The 20,679-nt window shown below is 46.5% G+C and overlaps 1 protein-coding gene and 1 pseudogene across 2 annotated transcripts; both read left to right on the top strand.

Annotated features, from left to right (window-relative positions):
* Positions 1-3,546: 3,546 nt before the first annotated feature.
* On the top strand, positions 3,547-5,825 carry LOC141414097 (cAMP-responsive element modulator pseudogene; annotated as a pseudogene).
* A 9,952-nt stretch (positions 5,826-15,777) lies between these two features.
* Hapln2 (hyaluronan and proteoglycan link protein 2) lies at positions 15,778-20,282 on the top strand. Of its 2 annotated transcripts, XM_074047823.1 has the most exons (7): positions 15,778-16,011; positions 16,577-16,635; positions 17,969-18,104; positions 18,337-18,690; positions 18,904-19,020; positions 19,154-19,336; positions 19,667-20,282. In XM_074047823.1, the coding sequence occupies exons 3-7, from the start codon at positions 18,017-18,019 to the stop codon at positions 19,948-19,950; spliced, it is 1,026 nt and encodes a 341-aa protein (XP_073903924.1). In that variant the 5' UTR covers positions 15,778-16,011; positions 16,577-16,635; positions 17,969-18,016; the 3' UTR covers positions 19,951-20,282. The 2 variants fall into 2 exon arrangements, with proteins under 2 accessions (XP_073903924.1, XP_020018981.2); XM_020163392.2 differs by lacking the exon at positions 16,577-16,635.
* The last annotated feature ends 397 nt before the right edge of the window (positions 20,283-20,679 follow it).

The following is a 20,679-nucleotide window of genomic DNA, read 5'->3' as shown; positions in this document are numbered from 1 at the left end:
AAAGACTTACTTCTCAAGAATCCAAATAAAGGGACTGCAGAGAACAGGGAGCTGACCTCTAGCCAGGGCAGCCCAAGGTGAGGCACAGCTTCCTGTCAGGGTCCCATGTGGCATCTGTGGCATGATGGTGTCAGAGACAAAAGTATAGAAAGTAAGAGGGAGAGGCCTCTTTGGCTCTCTAACGTTTGCTTCCCCTTCCTTCCTCCCACCAGGGCCTGCCTGTTCTTAGAGGGTGTGGCTAGAGTGAGGATGAATGGATCTCAAGTGTCTTCTCTTTCTTCTCTTGTCCTCCTCTCTAACTGTGTCCTATTTGAGCCATATGACAATGACCCTAACCTACACCCCGCTTTCACTTTGTGAAATGCTATTCCATTACCTTAACACCACCCTCTGCAACCCTTGATAATTACAGAGACTGAAGCTCCAGGAGGCTGGGGGAGGCCTCATATGAAGTTAGCATCCTGCTGGAATAGGATGAGGATTCGTGGGCCACCATTCCTCCCACCAACCCATGTGGCCTCATGCCCCCTCCAACTTGGCACCCTCCCCCAATGACATATGCCCCGTCACCCCACAAGACAATTAGGGACCACCATGAGAGGACAGAAGGCAAACTCCTGGCCCTTAGCTTGCTCCCAGTTAGAAGCACGGTGTGTATTTTATTCTGTCTCACCCTAGTGCTTGTTCAGCAGCTTAAGCACCCGAAGTCCTTCAGGCTAGATAGTGACCACCCCTTTGGCCCACCCCAGCAAAACAGTAAGAACCTGTCTCTCCCTTTGTCCGGAAAGCAGCCTGCTCGCCTCTTTGGTCAACGCTGACTTCCTTCTGCTTACAAACAGAGGCCCAGTTAAATTTCATGCCAATGTCCTCGGTGTATTTGGTTCAGTGCCATTTGTATTGTTTCTGTGTCAAAGACCCCAGCTGTGGTAATATCTTTTGGTGACTGGTGAGACCAGTGTGAGGCAGACACCAGTGAGACCTGCTGAGCCCTGGATCTCTGGATGTGAGCAACTGGCCACCCAGATGCTTTCTTCTCCAGAGTGGCTGTGACAAGTGATGTCCCACGTCCCCTGGTTCACTTGTTCTCCCCCTCCAGGCAGTGCTTTCCCTCGTCACTCCTACTTTTGTTCCTCTCTCTTACTTCTTTTGTTTTTAAGGACCAAAAGGCATAAACTTTACCTAACTGAAGGTGTAGGCCCTCAGTTCAAGCCCCAGTACCGCAAAAAAAAAAAAAAAAAAGAAAGAAAGAAAAGAAAAAAATTATATAGCAGTAAGGGTAGTTGTGTAAGCTTATAATCCCAGCTACTTAGAAGGTAGAGGTAGGAGATGGAGCTAAGAGGATCACAAGTTCAAGGACAGCCCTAGTGAAATTAGTGAGACTGAGGACCACAGCTCCCCTTTCTTGGTGGCTGGGAATATCCTGAGCTATGCAGATTTAAGTGGCAATTGGGTGACTGCTGATGGAGTTTTGTATGATTATTTTTTTGGGGGAGTAGGACTGGGGTTTGAACTCAGGCCTTCACTCTTGCAAAGCAGGCACTCTATTGCTTGAACCACACTCCAGTTCATTTTGCTCTGGTTGCTTTGAAGATGGGGTCTTGAGAACTAGTTCCCTGGCTAGCCTCAAACTGTAATTCTCCCAATCTCAGCCAAGTAGCTAGGATTACAGATGTGAGCCCCTGGCTCCTGGCCTGATGGAATTTTTAAACTCTAACTACACAGGAACCCATTCATCTACTTTTCCTTAAACCCCCACTTGAGTTGGGGTACTCTGTTCAAGTCAGGGCATGGGATATTGTTTGTAGAATGAAGCCCCCACAACTGTACCCATTGGAGGTCCTCACCAAGACAGATCACCCTGGTTTGGAGGCCACCAGCAGAAGGTGGCTGGCCAGTGTGCCCTATTTGAGCTTAATTCATTCTTTTCTTTCCCACTTTCCTTTCTCTAACTGTGGCTCCATCTGTGTCTGCTCTTTTTTGTTTATTTCAGTTTTTTTTTTTTTTTTTTTTTTTTTTTTTTTTTTGGTGGTACTGGGGCTTCTCTCAGGGCCTACACCTTGAGCCACTGTTTACTGGCTTTGAACTGTGATCCTCCTGATCTCTGCCTCCTGAGGAATTAGGATTACAGGTGTGAGCCACTAGTGCCTGGCTTGCTGTTCTTGTGGATGGCATTGTCTCAGGAAATGATCTCTGCAACCCACACATCTCCACTCCTAAAACACCTTGTCTATTATTTTAATGCTCAGAACAGCTGGGGATGGTCCTTGGGTTTTGGCTGCTCAGAGCTTGTGGGACAAACAGTGCCCAATTCAACCTAGATGTGCATTCCAGGGCTAGAGGAATGGCTCAAGCCATAGAGTGATGGCATAGCAAGTGTGAAGCCCTGAGTTAAATCCCAGTGCCACCAAAAACAAAGTTATATATGCATTCTCAGGTGGAACACCCCTCCCCAGGACCACTCCTGTGGGACATCAAATTTACAGAGGTCTTAGATATGGGAAACACCAACAGCACTCCAAAGATTCCCCCTAAGACAGGTATCTGCTATCTAATTGAGTGTAAATTAAAACTTGATGGCTTAAAGAAAAAAGAACTTACCTTCTTTTGCAAACCACTTGACTCCCATATGCTTTTTTATTTTCTCTTAGCAGTACTGGGGTTTGTACTCAGAGCCTCAAACCTGATAGGTAAGAACTCTACCACTTGAACCACACCTCAGCCTTTTTCGCTGTAGTTATTTTTCAGATAGCGTCTCAATTTTGCCTGGGGCTAGCCTCAGACCTTGATCTTCCTACCTCTGCCTCCCATGTAGCTGGAATTATGATGTGCACCACCACACCCAGGTTGTGCTTTGAAATAGGGTCTTGCTAATTTTTTGCCCAGGCTGGCCTCAAACCTCTATCCTCCTATCTCCACCTCTCTAGTAGCTGGGATTACACACGTAAGCCATCACACCTGGCTGCAGCATACTCTTGGTAGTCAGGAGAAATGGCCTCTCAACTGCTCTCTTAATTTCAACACCATTTTCAGCTAAATGTTTTCTGCAAAAGGCAAGGAAAAGAGGAATAAATTCCTTATGTACAAACTTTTATGATTCTCATCAAGTTGCTGAACTTAGGGATTCCTATAGAGTCTTCATACCCTCCGTCTCTCCTAAACCCCTCTGTTGGAAGAGACAGAAATTCTATTTGACTGCTCGATTGATTAATTGATTGCAATACTGGGAATTGCACTTGGGGCCTCACACTTGCTAGACAGGCTTTGACCACAGGAACTATACCTCCAGCTCTTAAAATAGGTTGCTCTTCCTAACATTGGTAGGCCTAATTCAATAAATTGAAGGTCTTTTGTGTGTGTGTGTGTGTGTGTGTGTGTGCTGCTGGGAATCAAACCCAGGGCCTTGTGCATCCTAGGCAACCCTCTACCACTGAGCCACATCCCCGGTGCTTGAGACAGACATTTTAGATGATCCACACTCTTTCAAGCCCCTTCCCACCCAACTCAGCGCCACATGACCTTTCTGCTTTCCCAACACTTTCCCTTCTGCCCCACTGTCCTATCATAAGAGGTCACTCTGATCTCTTCTATGTGACTCCACTTTGGGACAAAGTTAGACTCAACCACTGAAGTCTTTCCATTACAGAAATGTACCTAATAGGAAGGGGGCCTCGCTAGAGTATATGTGCCCTTCTCTGTCAGACTTAGGGTTATGCAAGGAACATTTTGGAAGGTTTACGGGAAATCCCAATACATTCTGGATGAATTTATAAAATTTAGCTTGTGCTTTTTTCCTTATGTGGCAAGATTTGATGGTCATCTTGGCCTATTGCTGTGCTGCATATGAAAAAGCTAAAATGATTGCTAAGATAAGGCAGGTGGCTGATGGACACATAATCACCAAACCATATCATAACAAATGCAAAGTGAGAAGGGCAGCCATTCCAGACCAGGACTCCAGTTGGCGACAGCCATGGATCTACAGTAAATGGATAAAGCACCTCATGACCTGCCTAACTGAAGGCAGGATAAGGTGTATAGCTGAGCCAGTAAGCTATGGCAGGGTCTGCATGATCACTCAGGGGAAAAATCTAAACAGGCTGATGGAGCTTTTAGAAGATATACAAATGTAGACCCTAAGTCAGTGGAGGGCAAGAGCCATGGTTTTCTTTATCCAATCAGCTCCACACATCAAAGAAAGTTACAAATGGACTTTATATGGAACTGTGACAGGGAGGGGACGCAAGAGCATTCTGAATGCAGAAGCCCGTCATGGCTGTAACTGGCGATGAAACAGCTGCCACAGGTGACATGCTAACTTACCAGATCTGAGCTCCAACTACTGCTTTGCCACAGCGGGTAGTGATGGCCACCTCACCAGGAAGTTTGCACAGTCCCCAGCAACTAGCTGAAGAAGCAACATGTAAATGGGGGCTGAGGCTAATGAAAAACAGGGAAGCTGCCCAGGAGTGTCACAGGAAGAAGAAAGAATATGTCAAATGTCTTGAAAATCGTGTGGCCATGCTTGAAAACCAAAACAAGACCCTCATTGAGGAGCTCAAGGCCCTCAAAGATCTTTATTGCCATAAAGCAGAGTAACTGTCTTTGACTTGGACCTTGTGTACTGTGAACTCTAATCCAGGAAGGCAATGCAGTGCTCCTCATCGCCATGTGGACTTGTGCAAGGGACACTTGTGACCCTTAACTAAGAACCCAGTTTGGCTTAGTGTGTGAAATTGAATTGGGAATCTTGTTCCAAGATTTGGAATGTAACTATGACCACATTTACCAAGCTTAGTTCAACTTGTTTATCAATAGCATACAAAAAAAAAAATTGTTTGCCCTTTGCCTCTACTTTTTTCCAGGGAAGCTGCTAAAGAATGTTGACGTCAAAAGGAAGAATATGTGAAGTGTCTGGAGAGTTGAGTTGCAGTGCTGGGAGTTCAGAACAAGAAGCTTATAGAGGAACTTGAAACCCTGAAAGACGTTTGCTCTCCCAAAACAGATTAGTAGAAATATTTAACTATGAACTGATTACAACATGTACAGTTGCTTTTCAAGGCAATACAATATATAGACGGCTAGAATAATGGCTTTTTTTCCTTTGTATCATTCATCTTACTTCCTAGTCTCCAACATTCCTAAAATGCTTCACTGTATGTAGTTAACGCTTAGCTATAACTTTCACTTTTTAAAAAAGAGACAAAAGTGTAAAAATGTCTGTAACAAATTCTTAAAATGAAATATTTGTAAGACTTATTCCAATGCTACATACTTGCAGTTCCCAAACCCTGTGTCATGAAGAGTGTCCTATGCAACAGAAAGTTTTGTAGGTCTTTAAATGGTCACCTTAGGAAAGGATGATCAAAGATAATGCATCCAGCAGTACAATAAAATTAAACCACAAAAAATACCTCAGGAAAGAATTGCAAGAAAATATATCTAATACTTACTTATATGAGAATAGCCTAGAAATGAATTGATGGCATTTTCAGATTTTTATATTAGTAGCTTTGTAAAGAAAATATTGTATTGCTGTCCTTGAATGCCATAGTTGAAGACAGTTTTTAATAGAACCATGTTGGTTGCAAAAAAAAAAAAAAAAGAAAGAAAGTTACAACTGGAACAGGAACATCAGACTCCCATAGCCACTCTGGTAAATGAATCCTTTAAAGTATTTAATAATAGAGACAGGAAAAATGTTAACCAGGATAAGTAATTGGCTAAAAAGACCCAGGTTTAGGCTGCCTTATTCAGCCACATTGAAGTGACTTTTTTGGGGGGGAGGGGGTGGTGTTGAACCCAGGACTTCAGGCTTACAAAGCAGGCACTCTATCACTTGAGCTACACCTCCATTTTGCTCTGGTTGTTTTGGAGATAGAGTCTCTAGAACTATTTTCCTGGGCTGGATTTGAACTGCAATCCTCCCAATCTGAGCCTCCAAAGTAGCTAAGATTCAAGGTTCAAGGTGACTCTAAGGACCCTTCTGGGAGAGAGAGATCTCCCAGAAGTTTGTGAGTCACCAGGAACAGCCCTTGGAACCCAATCAGTGTGCCTTCTATTGCAAGGAAGGTCGTTGGCAATGGGAAAGCCCTGATCATCCCTGCCTGGGATGACCAAGTGGCAACTCAAGGCAAAAGCCCCTCTTGGCTCCACTGGAAGATGGTTTTGCCATGATACGATGGGGCCAAGTGCACATGCATCTCCAGGAACCCAGCCTAACATCACATTGGGAGCGCTCTGGTTGTTCTCAATGTAGTAGGTAGGAAATCAACACAGACTCTGTAGCAGGGAGGAGGATAAGAAGAAAACAGTATAGGCCTGAGTCCTGAGAAAGTAGCAGGGAGGTAGGGATGGCACAGCAGAGAGATAAAACCTGAGAAATCTGAACATGAGGAAGGTCATGCAGCAGCAAGGAGGGGAAAGTCACATAGCACTGGGATAAAGTAGCCAATAAAATTAAATATAACCATGTATGGATTAGACCTTGCTTTTTGCTTCTCTAACCTGCTTGCAAGAGTATTTAAGGTGAGATCCCTTTGTTCTTGGGGCTCAGCCCTTGGACATGAGTCCACTGAGTCTGTGCTGGCACAATAAAACATTGCTTCCTGCTAATTGCCTCAAGAGTCCCGTATCTCAGGTAGCAAACTCCTGCAACAACTCCAAGTTGCTTACTCTGTCCTGACTCAACCCATTGGGCCTTTATTAAATCCAGAGTGCCTGGTAACGGGTGTGGGCAGTAGGCCTAAGATAAGATACTTTACTTTTCCTCTTGCTTGTGAAATAACATCCCATTCTATTAGGATCTGTTGGGAGTAGCAGCCCTATTGCCAACCTCAGCCCCTCTAGAACATCAGTGTGTAGAGATCATTGGTCAGACTTAAGAGATATGCCCCTGGATAACCCTGAGGTTGAATGGCTTACAGATGGAAGCAGATTTGTAGTGAAAAGCTTCAGAAAAGCAGGATATACAGTGGTCAGTTACCATGAGAGAGAAGGAAGGCCTTTCTCCCTCATACCTCTGCCCAGAAAGCAGAACTCATTGCTCTTATTCAGGCCTTACAATTAGGACAGGGAATGACCTTAAACATCTACACAGATTTCAAATATAGGTTTCTAGTATCTCATGCCATGCCACTAACCAGAGGGAAGGAGGGTGGCTAAGAACTCCCCATTAAACTATAAAAATCTGAACATACAATTCCTCAAGGCAGTACAACTTCCTGAATAAGTGCAGTAATACATAGCAAGGGACACCAACTGAGTCGGATCACTAATCAAAGGCAGAGGTATGGCAGATAAGGTTGTAAAGCTTGTAGCCAAAATCCAAGTCCCTACAGAGGAGCTTGCAGAAGTCTATCACCCAAGCCCATCCTCATGATCTGATTGAAAGGCCTAAGACTCCTGCACAGAAGTACAAAAATGGAATGAATGGGGACCCTATGCTGATGAGGCAGGATGGCTCACAGATGGCAAAAGATGGTGATCCCTGAGGTTGATCGATGGAAACTTGTTAAACACAAGGCCACCCATTATAGAAGGGACATCTTCTGGGACTTTATAAGAGCTACTATTACTCTTCATCAAACGGGTGTTCAAAGCTGTCAAATTTGTACACAGGACAGTCCCCAGGACCATCTAGTGTTTTCCCCCACTTTTGAAGCTGTCCAGCGTCAGGATGCCTACCCAAGGCAAGACTGGCAATTAGGTTGGGTGCCGATAGCTCACACCTGCAATCCTAGCTACTCAGGAGGCAGAGAGCAGGAGGATCATGGTTTGAAGCCAACCCAGGCAAAGAGTTTGAGAGACCCTGTCTCTAAAATACCCAACACAAAAAAGGACTGATGCAGTGGCTCAAGAGGTGGAGTGTTTGCCTAGCAAGTGGGAGGACCTGAGTTCAAACTCCAGTACCACTGGAAAAAAAAAAAAAAAGATTGGCAATTAGACTTAACTCAAATGCCCTCTAAAGCTGGGTATAAATGTGTTAGTATTTATAGACACTTACTGAGTGAATAGAAGTCTCCCTCCACAAGAACAGAAAGTACCATAGAAGTATATGAATGTCCCTCAAACTATTTCTGGATTTGGGCTCCTAAAATCCTTCCAAAGTGAAAACAGGCCTTCTTTTGTGGCACAGGTAACCTGAAACCTTTCCACAGCTCCCGGAATTAACTGTAAGATACATTCAGCTCAGTATCGCCAGACCTTGGGAAAAGTAGCAAAAGCTACTCACACTGTTAAGTAAACCTCAGCCACACTGTCAGGAGACCCAAGAACCCTACAGTGAGCTGCTTCTAAGAACCTGAGCCACCTTGAGAAGCCACCTGAAACAGTCTTTTCAAGATGCTGTGTGGCAGGCCCTTCTTCACTGACACTTTTTGGTTTGATGAAGACACAAATCTCACTTTGCAATGTATCATTAATTGAGGTAAGACTCAGCAGGTTTTTTTAGACTATGGAAACAAAATCTCTGCTTAGTCTGACTCAGGATCATGCTATCTTTCCAAAGGCACAGCCAGGAGACAGTTATGTTTAAAACATGGAGGGAAGAGTCACCAAAGAGCAACTTCAACCCAAGTGGAAAGAACCCATATCAAGTCATTCTGGCCACCCTTTAAAAGCTATGAGGGAGCCCCACTTGGGTTCATTCAACAAGAGTGGAGCTTGTCCCATCTGATCCCCACAGCACTCTTCGGATTCACATGAATATGCTTGTGAACCTGAAAAGGAGCACGAGTGTCTGTTCAAGAATGTTAGTCCACCAGCAAGATAAGGAATGTGACAGTGGTATTTTGCAGGAGGCCTATTTGTGATAGTAAAAGTTACAAACATTTGACACACTCAGAGTGGAAGCTGGGAGACTTGAACCATTCTTGGGGAAGAGTGTTGTTTTTACATTAACGCTTCTGGATAGGTAGTAGAAAACATTAAAATCTTTTTGGGGGGGGATAGAATTTGAACTCAGGGTTTTGCACTTGCAAAGCAGGCATTCTACTGTTTGAGCCACACCTTTAGTCCATTTTGCTCTGGTTATTTTGGAGATAGGGTCTCTTGAACTATTTGCCTACGCTGACCTCCAACCCTTATCCTCCCACTTTCAGCTTTCCAAGTAGCTAGGATTTCAGGTGTGAGCCACCAGTGCCTGGTAGAAAACATCAAAATCTTAAAAACAATATTGCCATCTTAGACAAACTGATGGATGGCCATGGGGCAGTCTGTTATCTCTGGTATTTCATGACTGATTCCAACGGTTAGAACCCTAGCTCAGTCCTAGTCTCAATTGCAGTTCTTGTAATACTCCTTATTTTTGGCCCATGCCTATTTAACTTGCTTCTTAAGTTTGTCTCTTCCATGCTCAAGTAAAATTGATAAGCCTACCCAAAGTCAGGAACTCATGCCACTATCTCCTTTATTTTTTTTAATTTATTTTTTTGGTGGGACTAGGGTTTGAACTAGGGCTTTACACTTGCAAAGCAGGCACTCTTCTGCTTCAGCCACAACTCCAGTCAAGAGATGGAGTCTCTTGAAGTATTTGCCTGGACTGGCTTCAAACCAGGATCCTCCCAATCTTAACTTTCCAAGTAGTCACTGGTATCCAACTTCCTTTATTTTTAAGTTTATTCTGTGCTACTGGGGAACCCAGGGCCTTGACTTTTAGCACGCTCTCTACCACTTGAACTATGCCACCAAGCCCTTTGTTTTTTATTTTGTTTTTGAGATAAGTTCTCACTAACTTTGCCCAGGCTGGCTTAGAACTCATCATCCTCCTACTTTTGCCTCCAGAGTAGCTGGGATCACAGGTATGCTCCACCACATCCCGTTTATCAAGAGATTTTTATAACCTCCAAGAACAGGTAGGGTCAACACCCATATGTTAGCAGGAAGAAGATACAGAAGAAAAGCTTATCAGCATTTCTCCCTTAAGAATAGGGAGGATAAACTCTCTGGTGGGGGGAGGGGAGGAATGAAACAGGGACCATAATAAGAGGACAGAAGGCAAAGAAACTCCTGGGCTCTTGGTTTTTTCTTCTATCCCATCTTCTTGCTGTTTCAGCAACTTAAGCACTTGAAATCCTTCAGGCAAGATGGTGCCCACCTGTTTGCCCACCCCAGCAAACCAGTAAGAGCCTGTCTCCCTTTGTCTGGAGAGCAGCCTTCTCTCCTCTTTGGTTAGTGCTGACTCCCTTCTGCTTGCAAGCTGAGGCCCCAATTAAAGCCTTGCCTCTATTACTGAACACTTGGCTAGGTCAGGTTTTTATTGTCTCTGTACCAAAAACCCTATCTCCAGTAATATCCTTGTTTCCCACCCTTGACTCTACCCAAGCTGCAAGGTCCAGTGAGGACTCCTAAGTGGAAGATGTGTCTTTACCCAGTGCTCAATCCCCCAAGCTCACTCCTTACATCATCCAGCTAGGATCCCAACCCCATAGGAACCCAAGCCTGAGTGAGAAAGAGGAGCATGACCTTGGGGTTCCCAGGGAGGAAGAGAAAGGTGAGAGCCAGGAGGGAGGAGATGGAGCTGCCATGCAGCCTCTGCTGAGAACTCTCCTGAAGGGAGGCAGTAGAGGTTGTGGAAGCAACTGTGTGAATGTAATTTAACTGGATGATCTGGGGAGCCTTGCCAATCTCATCTAGCCCCTCCCCACAACCCCATCCAAAGTGCCATCCTCTATATATGACAAACCTATAGCCAACATCATACTTAATGGAGAAAAACTGAAACCATTTCCCCTAAAATCAGGAATGAGACAAGATTGCCCACTCTCCCCACTCCTATTCAACATAGTCCTGGAATTCCTAGCCAGAGAAATAAGGCAAGAAGAAGAAATAAAAGGAATACAAATAGGTAAAGAAACTGTCAATATATCCCTATTTGCAGATGACATGATCCTATATCTCAAAGACCCAAAAAACTCTACCCAAAAACTCCTAGACACAATAAACAGATTCAACAATGTGGCAGGATACAAAATCAACTTAAAAAATCATTAGCTTTCTTATACAACAACAGTGAACAAATTGAGAAAGAATATATGAAAACAATTCCATTTACAATAGTCTCAAAAAAAATTCAAATACCTAGGAGTAAACCTAACAAAGGATGTGAATGGCCTCTACAAGGAGAACTACAAACCTCTGAAGAAAGAGATTAAGGAAGACTACAGAAGGTGAAAAGATCTGTGCTCATGGATTGGTAGAATCAACATAGTAAAAATGGCTATACTACCAAAAGCAATCTACATATTTAATGCAATTCCCATCAAAATCCCAATGACTTACATCACAGAGATTGAAAAATCTACCCTAAAGTTCATTTGGAAACACAAGAGACCTTGAACAGACAAGGCAGTACTCAGGAAAAAGAGGAATGCTGGAGATATCACAATACCCGACTTCAAACTATATTACAAAGCAATAGCAATAAAAACAGCATGGTACTGGCACAAAAACAGACATGAAGACCAGTGGAACAGAATAGAGGACCCAGATATGAATCCACACAGCTATGCCCACCTTATTTTTGACAAAGGCGCCAAAAACATACGATGGAAAATAGATAGCCTCTTCAACAAATGTTGCTGGGAAAAGTGGATATCTGCTTGCAGAAAATTGAAACTAGATCCATGTCTATCACCCTGTACTAGTATCAACTCAAAATGGATCAAGGACCTTAATATCAGATCCCAAAATCTGAAGCTAGTACAGAAAAGAGCAGGGAATACTCTGGAAGCAATAGGCATAGGAAAGACTTCCTCAATAGAACACCAGAAGCTCAGCAACTAAGAGAAAGGATGGACAAATGGGGCTACATGAAATTAAAAAGCTTCTGCACAACAAAAGAAATGGTCTCTAAACTGAAGAGACCATCCACAGAGTGGGAGAAAATATTTGTTAGCTATACATCAGACAAAGGACTGATAACCAGAATATACAGGAAGCTCAAAAACTAAACTCCCCCAAAATCAATGAACCAATAAAGAAATGGGCAACTGAACTAAACAGAACTTTTTCAAGAGAAGAAATCCAAATGGCAAAAAAACACATGAAAAAATGCTCACCATCTCTGGCCATAAAGGAAATGTAAATCAAAACCACACTAAGATTCCACCTCACCCCTGTTAGAATAGCTTTCATGAAAAACACCACCAACAAACATTGGCGAGGATGCGGGGGTGTGGGTGGGGGGAAGGAACCCTAATCCACTGCTGGTGGGAATGCAAACTAGTGCAACCACTCTGGAAAACAGTATGGAGGCTTCTTAAAAACTAAACATAGATCTGCCATATGATCCAGCAATCCCACTGCTGGGAATATACCCAAAGGAATGTGACACAGGTTACTCCAGAGGCCCCTGCACACCCATGTTTATTGCAGCACTATTCACAATAGCCAAGCTATGGAAACAGCCAAGATGCCCCACTACTGACGAATGGATTAAGAAAATGTGGTATTTATACACAATGGAATTTTACTCAACCATGATGAAGAATGAAATCTTGTCATTCACAAGTAAATGGATGGAACTGGAGAACATCATCTTAAGCGAAATTAGCCAAGCTCAGAAAGCCAAAAAGTCTATGTTCTCCCTCATATGCGGACTTTAGACCTAAAACAAATGCAGTAATATTATTGGACATGTCACATGCTAAGGGGAGAACATATACAGGAGGAATAGGGAAAGTTAGGAAACTCAAAACTTGAAAGTGTTTGATGTCCCCACTGTAGAGAAGCTAATATAGTAACCTTAAAATGACAGAGGTCACTATGGGAAGGTGACCGGGAAGTAGTGAAGTAGTAGAGAAGAATAAATTCGAGTTGTAGTACACATGTGCACGGAAGCAATGCTAGGAATCTCTCTGCATAGCTATCCTTATCTCAAACTAGCAAAAATGCTATGTCTTTCTTATTATTGCTTATGTCTTCTCTTCAACAAAATTGGAGAAAGGGGCAGAACAAGTTCTGCCTGGAAGCAAGGGGTGTGGGGAGGAAAAGGAGGGAGCAAGAGCAGGGGGTAGAAATAGCACAATGTATGCACATATGAATAAATGAATAAATAAACCAAGAAAAAAAAAGTGCCATCCTGCCAGCCCTTCCAGCCCTTCTGGTGGCAATCTATAGTGAACTTTGACCATGCTTGCCATTACCACCAGTCAACTGAATCTATCTGAAGGGAGGCTAAGCCTGGGGTGGTAGAGAAAGAGGTGCCAGGACTCCATGCTTGTCCTTGATTCTGCCTCACCCTGGTCAACCATGGTCAGGAGGTAGCAGGAGTGGGCGAGCCTCTCCTCCGAAGATGTTAGGGCAGTGAAAAGATGCCAACCAAAGCCTGAGTAGTCTTAGCCCATTCCTATTTCACAGAGTCCTGGAGAGAACTGAGCCTGAAAGTAACCTTGAACAAACTAAACACAGCTTGGCTACTTGTAATCTATTTATTCCTGTTTTGTTTTTGTTTTTTCATTTCTTATTCATCCTCAAAGGGTTCTAGGCCTTCCTCCTTCACAAACCCAGCCCTTATGGGTTCACATACCAGAGAATTTCAAACCACAGTTCAGAAATGATTTAGGGAAGGAGGCAAGTCCAGTTTACACTTTCCCCTCCCTCTTGTTTGTTTGAGTTGGGAAGAAGCCAATAGGATGAACTGGATCATGGTGTCCCATCCAAGGAGACAGCAGGCTATTTGTCTTCTCTCATGAGAGACAATCCTGGGGGGAGGAGAGAAGGGCTCAGGAACAGTGATGGATTGAATAGAAAGAAGACAACCATCAGAGCCCTGAAAAGTATAGCTGGGATGGCCCCTGTTATTAGGTATGAGGCTTTTCAGACTTGAGAGCCAAGAAGGGGAGCAGAGGAGGGATTAGGAAAAAGTAAGAAGTTCTAGTCTTGACTCAAAAACTGTATTGTGTGGTTGGGGCATATCACCTATTTCCCATCTCTGTCTTCTTTCAGTGAGTGAGGGGGCTTACTATTCTGAGCCCCCAGACCCCATTTCTAAAAGTGTATGATTCTAAAACCTTTTTTTAATATTAATTTTGGGGGGAGGGCAATACTGGGGTTTGAACTCAGGGGCTTGCACTTGTTAGGCAGGCACTGTACAACTTGAGCCACACCACCAGCTAATCAATTTTTTTTTTTCTGCTGTAGGGATTGAACCCAGGGCCTTGCGAAGCTAGGCAAGCACTGCACTCTACCACTTGAGCTATGTCCACAGTTCTTTTTTTTTTTTTCTTTTATTATTCATATGTGCATACAAGGCTTGGTTCATTTCTCCCCCCTGCCTCCACCCCCTCCCTTACCACCCACTCCACCCCCTCCCTCTCCCCCCCACCCCCTCAATACCCTGCAGAAACTATTTTGCCCTTATTTCTAATTTTGTTGTAGAGAGAGTATAAGCAATAATAGGAAGGAACAAGGGTTTTTGCTGGTTGAGATAAGGATAGCTATACAGGGTATTGACTCACATTGATTTCCTGGGCATGGGTGTTACCTTCTAGGTTAATTCTTTTTGATATAACCTTTTCTCTAGTACCTGTTCCCCTTTTCCTATTGGCCTCAGTTGCATTTAAGGTATCTGCTTTAGTTTCTCTGCGTTAAGGACAACAAATGCTAGCTAATGTTTTAGGTGTCTTACCTATCCTCACCCCTCCCTTGTGTGCTCTCGCTTTTATCATGTGCTCATAGTCTAATCCCATTGTTGTCCACAGTTCTTTTGTTTTGTTTTGTTTTGTTTGTGAAACTGGACTCCAACTTTTAATCTTCCTTCTTCCTTTCAAGTAGTAAGAATTATAGATGAGCACAACCACACCCAGCCTTCTAAACATTTTTTAAATGGCTATTTATGGGAATGGGAAGTCCTTCCTCTGTGTTGATAGAAAACAAAAAAATTGGGATGGCTGGACACCAGTGGCTCACGTCTGTAATCCTAGCTACTTGGGAGGCTGAAGTCAAGAAGATCGAGGTTTGAGGCCAGTCTGGGCAAATAGATCTGGCTCCAAAATACTCAGAGAAAAATGGATTGGAGGTGTGGCTCAAGCAGTCGAGCACCTGCTTTATGAGAATGAAGCCCTGAGTTCAAACTCCCGTCCCTCTCCCCCACCAAAAAAAATTGGGACAATTCTGAATTATTGGAAATGTTCTGTCCCTCAATGGAGGTAGGCTATGTACATGGTGTGTATATGGGAAAAACTCATTGAGCTGTGCATGTACACTTCAGCTTTGTGCATTCTTTTATATGTGAATTGTACCTCAATGGAAATGTTTTTAACTACAGAAGGAGTTGAGACAAGTTCCTAACAAGACTTTAGAAAAAGTGAATTCAGCCCAATGAGATTAAGGGTTCCCTTCTCTTGAGGACTTGAAACTAAGATCATTTATTTGTGCTGAAGGCAGAGGGGAAACAGGCAGCAAATAAGATGACCTCCCTTTTGGAGAGCTTTCTAAAGTTCCTCCATCCTCAGAAATTTCCATGTCCCTTCCCAGGGACAGAAAAGTCTTCCTTACTGCCTAATGTCCATCTCTCCTATAGCAACACTAGCCACTCCCTCTGCCCTCCACAGAGCAGGCCATTCCCCCAGCCTCACACAAAATCCCTTTACAAGCTCATGGTTGGAGTATTGAGGGAGACCCCATTTCAACCTTCTAACCATCTGTTCTTTTCCCCTCCCCACATCCTCTTCTCCTTGGATGTCAATTCCTGCCCTGAGCCCACCCCCACCCAGGCTCTTTTTCCGGTTGTATGTGCCAGCCCGTCCTGCATCCCACACCCCCAGCTGTTGACATTTCATTGCCGTTACCCACGGAATAAAGAAAGAGGCCCTGTTATTCAACAATAGGAGAAAAGACAGAGACAATGGGAAATTGTGCTTCCAGTGGGGTGGAGACAGAGAAGGAATGAACAGACAGACAGACAGAAGGAGCCAGGTTCCTTGAAGCAGCTGAAGTCCTGGAAATCTGGTTCATACCTTGAGAGTCTCTTCCCAAAGGCAATGCTGCACACCCAGGCACTGGAGGGCAGAGGTGAGGACTTTATTGGGGGGAGGGGAGGGAAAGGGCGACACTTAGATGAGGCTGATTTGGAAATGTAGTGGCAGCTGGAGCTTGGCAGCTATGGATCTTTGAGCCATATTCAGAGTTCATCCCCATCCCCCATCGGTCCAGCACCCTCATAATGACCAATCAATCCATCCTCTTCTGATTCAAGAGCATCTAGAAGCACTTTCTGCACTCTTCTAGGGAATCATTCCTGGGTTGCTTCCTTTATTCCATTTCCCTTCATCGTTTACCATCCTCATTGCAAGCCCAGCCTCTTCTCCTGGTCCCAGCACACTGAATTCCACAGATAAAATCACAGGGCTAGACAAGGGTCACTTAGCATAGTTTAGTGGACTTATGGTAGGGGGTGGAGAATGGAGATCTTGGCATCTTGACTGCTCCTTTGAGCACAGGAAAGAAGCCTTTTCTCAAAAGTGTAAAAGGAGCAACAACATTGCTTCTGGGTCAAATGCTCCAGACCCAGGGTTTCAAGATGTTTGGACCTCCCAGTTCAGGCAATGCCTTGACCTGGAACCTCTCCCTTAAGCAGAACAGAAAGCTGCTAAGCATTGCTCCCTTCATCCCTGGGAAGAGACCAGCTTCTAACAGGTAGGCAATTGAACTGCTGGCTATGATGACATTTTCTCCAAAGGGTATGAAGATGGTTTGTGTGTACCTGCTCTGAAAATGTAGATCAGTGACTAAGAGCTTGAGCCTGTCAGATCTGGATTCAAATCCCTCCTTTTACTGTGTGCCCACACTAAAGTCTCCTAAAATGTGGGTAGCTTTGTTTCAGCGTGTGTCACAGGGATTTGTTAGTTCCTACCTCACAGAATTGCTAGGAGCAAATATCAAATTATATATGTAAAATGCTTGCAGCAGTGTCAAGCACATTCGACTAAACATGTTAATGCTAGCTGTCATTATGGTTGGTCCCTGAATCAATCTTAGTCTCCACAATCACTCTTTTTATCAAGTTTTCCTGTAAAGAGGAAGTGGCACTTTCACTTTTAACCACTGGAAAGTTCTTACTGTGCTTAACCTCTGTTTCTCCTCCTGCAAGCTAGCCTTTAGCCCTCATTTGCAAGATGCAGCTCAGCTCTTTAGATTTCTGGACAATTCTTTTCTCTCCCCCATGCTTTATTGTCTTCTTCCCATAATTCTTCAATGTGAGTTCACTCATAAAAATATACACATATTAGCTGCTGCTATATGCCAGAAACTACACTCAGAACAAGAGATAATAGCTAACACTTAATACATATCAGACTCTGTTCTAAGCATTTATATACACATAATTAATTTATCTAATCCTTGCAACTACTCTGTGAGGTAGGCATGCTATTATCCACATTTTACTGATAAGGACACTGAGGCAGAGAAAAGTTAAATAACTTGTTCAAATTCATACAATTAGGATGTGAAGGAACCAGATTTGGAAAATGAATAAAACCAGGTATAGGGGTCCTCAGTCCAATTTTTTGGGTTAGGTGGGTTGGTGAGGGATGGTTTGGGGTCCACCATGGGGACTGGATCACAGGTGCCCTGGAAGCTGTAGTTAGGAGGTTGGACTTTATCTCCGGGACAATGGGAAGCCACTGTTTCAAACAGGAGAGTGATAAGATCATATTTACTCTAGTTTAGGGAAGGAAAGGGGTGTTGGGAGAAGACCCAGACCCAGTTGACAATACTGCTGGCAAGCTTAGGAAGTAGCACCTGGGATGAGAGAGGATAGGGAGAGAAGATGCTAAATCAGGACCTGTTGGCAGAGGGGATGTGAGCAAGGAAGAGGGAAAGCCCTGTCAGGGTGGCCCTCTCATTACCTTTTGTCACCAGCCCCCTTTTCCTGCCCCCTTGGCTTCCAACTAGACAGATCTTTCCAGAAATCCCCAAAGAGTATCCTCACTGCTGTTCTTTCCCCATCCCTCCCTCTCATCCTAAGGAGTGCCCACCCTTTGTGCCCTGCACACGTGCTGACTGACTCTCCATCATGCCAGGCCTGCTCACCCTCCCTGTGTTCTGCCACTTCTTTCTCCCTTGGGTCTTCATCATCTTCCAAAACGCCCTGGGGAACCCAGGTAAGACCCCAGCCTAGCCCAGAACCTGGAGCGCACTGACGGAGAGGCTTCAACAGAGGGGAGAGTGAAAGGGGCAGCAGCTGGCTATACCCAGGGAGCAAGAGTCAGTTCTGAGAGGGCAATGGGAAGAGGGGTCCCGGGGAGCCTGGATAAAGTTTATGGGGGCAGGGTCTGGATGGGCATGGGGCAGTGAGGATCAGGGGGTTCCTGCCACTGTGGCCTCTCTGCTCAGCACCCCACCCGGGCCCCCACTACCTTCTGCCCCCCATCCACGAGGTCATTCACTCTCAACGTTGGGCCACGGTCACGCTGCCCTGCGTCCTGGGCGCTCCGCCTCCCAGCTACAAGGTGCGCTGGAGCAAAGTGGAGCCAGGAGAGCTCCGGGAAACACTGATCCTCATCACCAACGGACTGCAAGCTCGGGGCTACGGGCCTCTGGGAGATCGCGCTAGGATGCGGAGGGGGCACCGGCTGGACGCCTCCCTTGTCATCGCGGGTGTGCGCCTGGAGGACGAGGGCCGGTACCGCTGCGAGCTCATCAATGGCATTGAGGATGAGAGTGTGGCGCTGACCCTGCGCCTGGAGGGTGAGGCCCGTCGGCTCCCATCCCTCTCTCTAGCTAGGGTCGGGCCTCTCCTGGGTTTCCCAGAGGGCTTCTTCCCAGCACTTTCCCCACTCCTCCCGGGCGTCTTTTCTTCCACCCCCGCCTCGCCCCCCGCCCCGCTCTTCCACACTGCGCATCCCCCTCTCCCTTCCTCCGCGTCTGCGGACCCTCCCCAGGCTCTCCGTCATTCCCCAGGTGTGGTGTTTCCGTACCAACCCAGCCGGGGTCGGTACCAATTCAATTACTTCGAGGCAAAGCAGGCTTGCGAGGAGCAGGACGGACGCCTGGCCACCTACGGCCAGCTGTATCAGGGTGAGCCGTAATCCTCGCACAGCCCAGCCTCCCCTCCGGGCTGTCACAGGGGTCCCAACCAAACAACCAGGGGCTCTTGGGTCTGGCTCCAGCTGGTGACGCCTCTCCTCCCCGCTCCCTCCATCTCCCGCAGCGTGGACCGAGGGGCTGGACTGGTGTAATGCAGGCTGGCTGCTCGAGGGTTCCGTGCGCTACCCAGTGCTCACCGCACGCGCTCCATGCGGCGGCCGCGGGCGGCCGGGCATCCGCAGCTACGGGCCCCGCGACCGAAAGCGCGACCGCTATGACGCCTTCTGCTTCACCTCGGCGCTGGCGGGTGAGGGACGCGGCGAGCTGAGCCAAGATCCAGATGTGGGGCGGGATCTGAACCATGGGGGCAGAGGAAGGGGGTCTCTAAAGGCTGAGACCAGGAGCGGGTCTCGGTATCTCACCAAGGCACCGCCTCTGCTATTACCCTGTCCACCCAAACACCAGCCCACCTCTCAAATGCACCTGCGCCCAAATCATTGCCCAGGCTCTCCCATTCCTCCTATCCAACCTCGGCCCCGCCCCAGCTCCGCCCCCCCCCCCGTACGGGGAATCTGAATCCTTGTCACGCCACGTCTCTCCCTGCTCTCGCCGATCAGTGACCCACTCCGGTCCCCAGGCCAGGTGTTCTTCGTGGCTGGGCGACTGACACTGTCTGAAGCCCACGCGGCGTGCCGGCGGCGGGGAGCGGTGGTGGCAAAGGTCGGGCACCTCTACGCCGCCTGGAAGTTCTCCGGGCTGGACCAATGTGACGGAGGATGGCTGGCGGACGGCAGCGTGCGCTTCCCCATCACCACGCCGCGGCCGCGCTGCGGGGGCCTCCCTGATCCCGGGGTGCGCAGCTTCGGTTTCCCCAGGCCCCAGCAGGCGGCCTACGGGACCTACTGCTACGCCGAGAAGTAGGGGGTCACCGCACCCTGTCCAGCGCATCGACAAAGTTTGGGATTAGTGGCGTGGGTCTTTTCCCGTGAGCCTCCCCTCACGCCAGATGAGGAGCAAGCACTACAGACTTTCCTTCCAAGCCGGGGGCTGCGGGCCACGGCCCCCTGCTGGCTCAAAGTTGGGGTGGTGGCACCCCCTCCCCCCCGGCGGCCGGGTACAGATACGACCCTGGGACCCGCGTCGTCGATTCGTATGCCCCCAACAGAGAACGCAGCTTCCCGTAGGGAATGGAGGAACGTCCGGGGCACTAACTGAGTTCTGCGTACACCAATAAAGTAACGTGGGGGACCTTCTGTGACTTTGTTTTATTGGCACTGGAGTTTGAACTCAGGGCCTCGCCCTTGCTTGGCGGGCGCTGTACCACCTGCGCTGTAACCTGACCCGCGTTTGAGAAGGCTGTAAGGCTTGAAGGTGTGGAGTATGTGTGCATGGAAGAGCTGACCCAGAGTGCCGACTGTGCGTTTAAGACAGGGCAAGAGGAGGGGCTTTACTGTCTTTATAGGGTGGCCAGCAGAATAGAGGGGTTTGTGATGAGAGGGCACCAATAGCTGGAGAGACAGAGTCAGAGAAGTGGGCAGCCTGTCCCCCGACCTACGCGGAGGTAGGACTGGTGTGGTGCTAGACGCCACACTGGGAGGTCGCACACCCACTTACTATCCTAGTTCAATTCTGCCAGGAGCGCTCCATACT

Source organism: Castor canadensis, chromosome 11 (assembly GCF_047511655.1).
Source record: "Castor canadensis chromosome 11, mCasCan1.hap1v2, whole genome shotgun sequence".
In the NCBI taxonomy this organism is placed as follows: Eukaryota; Metazoa; Chordata; class Mammalia; order Rodentia; family Castoridae; genus Castor; species Castor canadensis.
The sequence above is the reverse complement of the archived record's forward strand: the minus strand, read 5'-3'. Positions and strand labels throughout refer to the sequence as shown.